This window comes from Sitophilus oryzae, unplaced genomic scaffold (assembly GCF_002938485.1).
Source record: "Sitophilus oryzae breed Bouriz unplaced genomic scaffold, Soryzae_2.0 scaffold_1625_pilon_pilon, whole genome shotgun sequence".
NCBI classification, from domain to species: Eukaryota; Metazoa; Arthropoda; class Insecta; order Coleoptera; family Curculionidae; genus Sitophilus; species Sitophilus oryzae.
In genome coordinates this window covers 666,591-674,909 of record NW_022146309.1, presented here as the reverse complement: position 1 = coordinate 674,909, position 8,319 = coordinate 666,591, and the positions used below count along the sequence as shown (strand labels likewise).

The following is an 8,319-nucleotide window of genomic DNA, read 5'->3' as shown; positions in this document are numbered from 1 at the left end:
AATTTAAAAATTGTTCTTTATTTCTAGATAATGTTAAATATGTCAAAAACCTTTCATTTTAGTCATATACTTCTCTTATAAAACTCACCTTTATTTTTCTCCCAGAAACCGAAAATCAATTAATATATAGAGTGTTCCATTACAAAAAACACAACTTTGATATGTAACTTTGTTTGGGGACACCCTGTAGAACTCTCTATATTTTTAAAAAGTGCTCTAAATTAACCTACATATGCTCACAAAATTTCATTTTAATACAAACACCCGTTCTCCTTAGAGCCTCCGCGGCGTATGAGAGGCGCCACCCTGTATTAATCATGTAAATTATTTAAGACGTATTAGTAAAAAAAAGCTGTTTTATTTCCAAAAAAACAAAATTTTTGTCTATAAATTTCGATTCGGGTTATAAAAGGTAAAAAATTGCTAAAATTTGTGTTGATTTCTAAAATAAATATAAAATAAAAAGTGTTCTATTTTAAATGGCTTTGAAATGCATTGGTATATCACAAGCAATTTCTTGGAACTTCAATTCAAAAAGTTGGAAGGAAATGAAAGTATCGCATCCCTGTAGCCAAAAGTGAGTTTATTATTTTGTTAAAATATCATACAATTACTTCCGTGTTAAAACTATATTAATAAATATTCATCAATCAGTCTTCTCTAACAATTAATTAATTGTAAATGTAGTTAGTACGTTATTAAGTATTAGGGTATTATTTAGTACGAAAATTAGCTGTGTAAATTTATTTATGTATTAAAATAATATCGAGTTAATTACTAAAAAATAAATTAAAAAATAAACTAAAATTAATTTATCACACTGAAATATATCTTACTAATCTCATACATTTATTAAGTTAGTTTATATTAACTAAAACTAATGTTAAAATATATATAATTATTTTATTAGAGTATTAGATAATCTCAAATATTCGATATATTTATTCTAAATAAATATCTATGGTTATTCTTCAAAGATTTTGCAAGAATGTATTTTCTTGCAGGGTTCGTATTCGTGCGGTTTTGCGCCACTATCGCAGTAGTGGTCAGGAAGCGCCATCTCTTGGCCATCAATGCACATTACGTTTCTTCGTCTCATAGGCATCCTTCCCTAAGAAATAAAAACAATTATTACAAACGGCGACATCTGTTTATAGAAAGATAAATTAGTTCATTTTATTAAACGAAATAGTAGAGAAATTTCTAAAAAAGTGCATTACTGTTTTATAATAACACTAATAGGGCCCGCAACAAGCTCCATTATTCAATATTCTACTGGGTGTGAGAAGTTATTTTCTATTTTCTAATATCCTTAACTATTTTGATAACATTTATTCCGGTACATTTACACAACTTCATTTGTAGTTTATATCGTTTATATATTTATCGGTGCTATTTTATCTAAACCTAATTTAGATACCGGATATTAAAAGCCTTAGATTAAAACCTAATCAGATTCTTTTTGATAATGTCTTTTGGGAAGATTAAATTTAGAAATCCAAACTATTCAGATCTAATTTATAATCGTGCGTTTGGTTTGGTTTGGTTACATATCTCCGATATCAGTCGTACCACATAATATATAACTATGCAAATACCGTATGATCGAAAAAAAAAACGGTGTGGAAATGATGATCACCCTTGACAGTCCCCATATAATTTTACATATAAAACCGATCTTCATTTCATAGCTATCGCTGACACCGTTTTTTTTTCCAATTATAGTCTAGCCTGTCACATATTTAGGTACTCTCTTTGTAGTTGGGCCCATTGTTGTCTATTATCACAGGTCTGCGAAAAAAAAGTTTTTGAAAATTGTTTTTATTTTAACGGCTGATTTTTAACTAACTTTGAGCGCTGATTCCAAAAATAAAATTCATTTTTTTCTATCACGTCTGGTTATCACACAAAAAGGACCTACTTTGGGGGAAAAAATCAATTAAACAAAATTTTTAAAATAATTCTTAGGGCTTTAATTTTTATTTAACATTAAGGAGTACTATATTTTTTTACATTCATATAATGATATACTAAAAAAAATCATTTTATTCAAAAGTCTTTATAAAACCGCTTTCGCTTGACATCGATACTTCTTTTAGTGCTTTTCTTGCTGTGGGTACACTCAGGATCGTATCTTTTTAACATCCAGCAGTAATCTGCTATCATATTGACATTCCATCTTCCTTGATACATTCTTTCCATTTCTTTGATGTCTTCATGAAATCTCTCTCCCTGTTCTTCACTGACTTCATATCTTGGTGATAGATATGAAGGAAAGTAGTCCAGATGGGAGTAGAGAAAATGGATTTTAATGCTCATGTTGCAGTTTAATTTCTGAAAATTATCCAATATTGTATCAATGATCGCTTGGTATTTGGGGTCTTTTTTGTTTCCCAGAAAATTTATGACGACTTCTTTGAAGTATACCCATGATGCTTTTTCTCTGGCATTCATTTGCTGCTGAAAGTTAGCATCCCTCATCAGATTCCTGACGTCAGGTCCAGTAAATACGCCTTCTTTTAGTTTCGCCTCGGATAAACCAGGAAACTGCCCACAAACATATTGTAGTAATATCTTATTAGGATCTACAAGGCTCTCCCTAACAACATTTTTATCTCCAGCCTGCAAAGTTTTTCTCATTGGCCATTCTTTTTTAACAGTGTTGTTTTCGATCGCGACTATCCCACTCGCAAACAAAGCAAGGAAACTTTGTGTAGCCACTTTGTTGTCCAAGCAACATGGAAGTGCAGGCAAATGATGAGTGATGCAGTTCTGAAAGAATTCTTTTAGCTTGTGCTAGTACAGCTCTCGAGTGAAAAATAGAATGCTTATTGCAAAAGCAAAATTATTTTCTGTTTTTATTTAATTTCTTGCAGTATTTACACATCAAATATAAAAATTATTTAACAATATTTCTACCGTTCTCGAATTAAAAAGGGCTAATATATTTAAAAAATAAGCAAACTAGCCTATAGTGGCTATGCCATTTGTAAGAAAACTGTACGTGATGGTTTTTTTTACTATTTTTGCCGTAATCAACGTTAAACATATTACAAAAATCACTGGTAATAGTTCAGAGAATTTTTCCGTCGCAGACCTGTATTGGCTATGCGGGCCCAAGTTATCCCTGCTAATTGTATAATATCATGGTTCCATCTCAGATTCGGTGTTCTTCTAGGTCTTCATTCATTCCTCATGGGTACCATGCTGTAATTTTTGTGGTTCATCGGTTGTCCATCCTTCTTGCCAAGTATCCTGCCCATTGCCACTTGAGGGATTTGACTCTGTGGATGACATCTATTACATCTGGGTCTTTTGTCGTATCCATTCTAGTCTTTTACGGTCTCTCTTGATTATTCCCAGCATATTTAGTTCCATTGAGCATTGTGTGACCTGCAGTTTCCTTATTGGGCACTTAAGACGGACATAATACCGTCTTAAGTGACCAGGTTTCGCACACATGGGTCATCACTGGTAGTACACATTGGTCGAATGTTTTCTTCTTTAGATAAAATGGCGTTCTAGTTTCTTCCATAAGTACTCCACGCTAACTTAATTCTTCTGTTGATTTCTGGTAGAAGAGATTCCGAGCTGTGTATTAGTTGTCCCAAATATACGTATTCTTCTACTCTTTCCAGTGTTGTTTTATTTATTAGAATGTCTTTTCTGTCCACTAGTTCTACATTATTTCAGTTTTTGCTAAGTTCATTTTGAGACCAACTTTATTGCTGGCTGTATTTGTTTCGTTAATTTGTGCTTGTAGTTCTTCAGGGCTATTGGCAATTATGACTATGTTATCAGTGAATCTGAAGATTTCTCCTAATGTTGCTGTAAACAGCTTTGGGGATATTGCGTCTCCCTGAAGCCGCTTCTAAAGCCTGCTTGTTCTCGTGGTTGTGCAGTGTCTAGTGTGTTTTGTATTCTGTTGTTTATTATTTTTGTAAATATCATGTTGTTCTTTGCGAATATCTTTTTAGATCATATTGTATATTATATAGTCGTACCAAAGTTTGTAGCACGAATGGTTGTCATCCTGGCGGACTCAGAATTTGTATTCGTCGTTGTTTTTTAACTTCAATCTACTAGTGTTCATTGAGGAGTTCTGTTAAAACCCTGTGATAATCCGAAGATCTCTCTTACTTAAATCTAGGAAAATCTTTGATTCTTCTCGGTCTGAGAAATTTGAGTGTTGGAGGACACCCATTCCAGTTTACAGATAGGGTCTACTAGGTTCTTAAGTTCCGCTCTAAGTTGGTTGATCCCCATGAGAAGCAGAACGGTTCTGGTCCAGTTAGTTGAGTGTTTTTTTTTCTAGCTAGATATACAAAAACCACAACCCAACCCAAATCAAACCCACAAGTAATACTAGCATTATTGGTTCTAATGGATAATGATACTAACATTAATGGCTTCGCACAGGCTAGCTCTTATTCTCAGTTATTGCCATAAAAAATGTTCTAAAGTGGTATGTTTTGTACTTATGTTGTAGGGAAGTTTATGCCCATTTTTTTTAAATTTAAACGAAGATAATAATCATTAAAATTTAATAAGCTTATGTTCAGTTAAATAAGATAAGCTTTAATATAACTAAAGATAAGCTGTAATGTTTAATATATACCTCGAAAGAAGTGAAATCTTTCATGACACACATATATAATATATTCTGAAAAATTATTTTTATCAAACAGTGATTGGTGTGTTTGTTACTGTTACTTTTGATTTTTCGATCATATAAAATGTATGTATCACAAAGTATTCGTAACTCATTCCTCTTTTTTGTACTTTTGAAAACTTTTGCTGGTCTGACCAAAAAACATTTTGCTGCAACAGAAGATAAAACTTCAACAACTTCATACATCATTGGTCACGTGTAAATGATCATAAAAATTTTACATTTTACTTATCTCTTACTAAAAAATACTTGAACTTTTGGACTAGCAAAACATGCATTATTCTACTTTTTACTACAATTTAAATTAGGTACATAATTCTTATTCTCATTATATAACAAAAATTAAAAATGCACCTTAAAGTAATTTATTCAAAAAATATAATAATGGAAAATTTTATCCAAACATTAATTCAATATGTAAACATCCTTTCCCGTTAACAATAATTAACTTAGTACAATAAAAAATCAAATTACAAATATGTATCAATACTTACTCCATTATGGCAAGTTATTGGGCAAGACTGCCATGGACCAATCCACCATTTGTATGGACATGGATCAGCATTACATATCCTAGTTTTCTCCTTTGGTTTTGGAAGATAATCACACAGTTCTTCCGCTACTATATTGGGACTTTCTAGATCGGAAGCAACTGGAGATATTGTTCTTTCCTGGCAGAGAGGCTTTCTAAATTGAACACCTATAAACAAAATTGTATTTCTTAAATTAGAGCCTGAGAGTATTCAGCGCCAACCGGCCAAATTTGCGTGTTCGAGAGTGTCTGCGTCCAACCTACTTAGTTTATTTTACTACGCATGCGAATAGTCAGAATACAAGAATCAATATAGCTCAGTATACTGAGGGCTGGCAAAGGTTAGTCTTGGGTCGAGATTTCCGTATGTAAGAAGAGTACAATACGTTTATAATGTACTGAACAAAGAGAGAACAGTAAAACGTTGCCAAAAGTATGAAATAAACCGAGAAACTGTGCGCATTGCGAAGACACGTGGAAGGGGATATAGCAGATTTGTCACAGTCGACCGGTTGACCCAATCAGTACCTCTGTCAGTACTTAACGTTCTAGGGAAAGGTGTACATCATGCGTTCAGCTTCACGATTTAATTACGTCTCGTGATACTTTATTTGTTTATTTATTAACGAGTCGTTGTAATTTTCCCTATAGCTTGAAAAATTTTAAGTGCAAGTTAGAAACACTTGCCTTTTTGGTAAAAATAAGTGGAATTGAGTTGGTGTTCGACAGTGGTCGCGCTATTAGAACTCTGAATTCAAAAATCGATATCTCAAAATCTATCAAAAATCTTCTTAATATCTCGAAATATATCTTTTCGAAAAGAAATCTTTTAAAAATAAGCGGTTTGCGAACGTGATTTCACTTTACTTGGGTACTTCATTGGGTACCGGCAACGCCGCAACAGCATACCGTCGCATTTCTCTCACTCCGACTTAATAAGATCCCTATGCGACTTATTTCCACACATGTAAATACCGACCCAAAAGTAGCAGTTGACAGCACGGTATGACTGGTTAAGTAACATAATATAATCAAATATATAATGTGAGTCTTACATAAGTACAAATATTTTCAGGGATGGTAAATCTTGATAAAAGAAACATATTTTCTCTTTACCGTTGTTCAAATAAGTCCACAATAACCGAGATATTTTACTTCAAAAATTAAAAAAAATGATTTTTGGCGTAAATTATGAGAAGCACTGTATCTTTTTTGGGTTTTCTTTTTTGTAAATTCAATCTACTACATATGTTGCCATATTATGAAGATATTATGTTTTTTAACTAAAAATTAAAAACATTTCCAATTTTTTTTTCAGAATTCCGAATTTTCAAAAAAAGATCCGTTAGAAAAACCTCATTGATGGATTTCTAAGATCGAAATATACAACCCCTAAAAGTATTTGCCCTATTTAAGACTCACCCTGTAGGTATAGTCGGCCAAACGCGAAAAGTGTGCTTTTTGCCATCTACCCGGAATGGTTGGATAGACTTCATCGGCTGGTACTTATATAACTGTGGCTACGAGCGTCACAGAGCAACGATCGCCTTCTCTTAAGGAGCCAAACGATGCACATGTGATGCCCAAGTGATGACGCTCGTGCCATATTCTTAGTTAGTTCGCACTCTACGGTAGTTAAATTGCAATAACGAAAAACTAATGTACCAAAATTGGTGATTATTTCAATTTACTTTGAGAAACCCTATTGAAAAATGAAGAAAAACTATTTATATTAAATAAAGGCCACACTGTGTATTGTTTGTTTTAAATGAATATTCAGTTATAATGTTATGTTAAATACTTATTGCTTTTCTATATATTCAATTACTTGCATTCTAATTGTATATAGCCTGTTTTCTGTAATCAAACATAACGTGCCTCAGCTCTTATTTGAATTTAGATAAAACTCATTTAAGTGGAGTAGTTATTTATGGAAGTCACGCACGTTTACCTTTGTATAGTTTCCACGTAAGTATAATTTAAAGATATACTTTCTGATTTTTTTTATTCAACGTAAATTTGATACAGACAGGTAATACTTTAATCGCAGAAAATTAAATAAATAAAATGTTATTTAAGACAATAAAAATACAGTGCGATTTAACTAAAATTGCGAATAGTTTTAAGACAACAAATTCTTGTAGTTTGGACGTAATTACTAATTATGATGATATGAATGCAAATTTGTACGTTAATATATTTACACGATTTCAGAAATCTATGTAATTTAAATATTTTTAAATACTTTATCTAGACATTTCATGAAATACCTGGGCATTTTATAGAATGTCTATATAACATTAGGAAAGGTATAAAATGTAAACTTATAAGAGTATTAATTAAACTTTACCTTTAATTACAGAAACATTTAACTTAACAAAAGTAACAGGAACATAACAAATAAAAAAAGATAAAAAATTGTAGACTTTCTTGCAGTGCAAGTGGCGAAATACCCAGAAGGTTTTTTGTAAAACGTAAAAAATATCTCACAAATATGTCTTAACACCTATTAAAATCGATTTTTCTATTTATTTTTGCAGGGAAAACTCGACATTTACTTGAACGTGAACATTTTGCTTGTTTCTTTTTACACAAGCATGTGACCAAATTTAATAGCGGCAGGCTTTATGCCGTAGAGGTGGGAATTCTAATTCCTTGGGAGGAACTAGTTCTAGAGCACTAGTTCCTCCAGAGTAATAGTTCATTCAACTAGGTCTTTAGTTCACATTAGTTCCCGACTAACATTTATAGCCCCGTTGCTTGCTCGTGAGTTTTGTTATAAATCAGAACTATTCCTAGTATGATCTGATGATATGTATTTTACGAATAATTGTATTTTTCATCACTTCAATCTCTGTATAAGCGTCAATATTATTAGAATTTCACGTTAAGTAAAATGATAATGTCTTTCAAAGGTCAAAAGATGTTCTTCTTCTGCGTCCTCCCCTCTTGGACTCTCTTGGACCAGTCCATTTTCTAACTGCACCTTACAGGGTTGCCGTAGTTAACCCAACATACCGCCCCCCTTGAAAGCACTCCGTGTTTCAAAGATGTTAGTCTTCGTTGCTCGGGAAAACACTAATCTTTGTAACAGGACGTTTGAATGTTCCATTGA

General features: G+C 32.4%; 1 protein-coding gene across 1 annotated transcript in view; it reads right to left on the bottom strand.

The window, feature by feature from the left end:
* Positions 1-570: 570 nt before the first annotated feature.
* LOC115880540 (A disintegrin and metalloproteinase with thrombospondin motifs 7) overlaps positions 571-8,319 on the bottom strand; it is a 276,261-nt gene continuing 268,512 nt past the window's right edge. Inside the window, exons 17-18 of the mRNA XM_030897765.1 lie at positions 5,167-5,372; positions 571-1,111 (exon numbers count right to left, since the gene is read on the bottom strand). Coding sequence (XP_030753625.1) covers positions 965-1,111; positions 5,167-5,372 — 353 coding nt within the window. The 3' untranslated portion in view covers positions 571-964. The remainder of the gene's footprint in view (positions 1,112-5,166; positions 5,373-8,319) is intronic.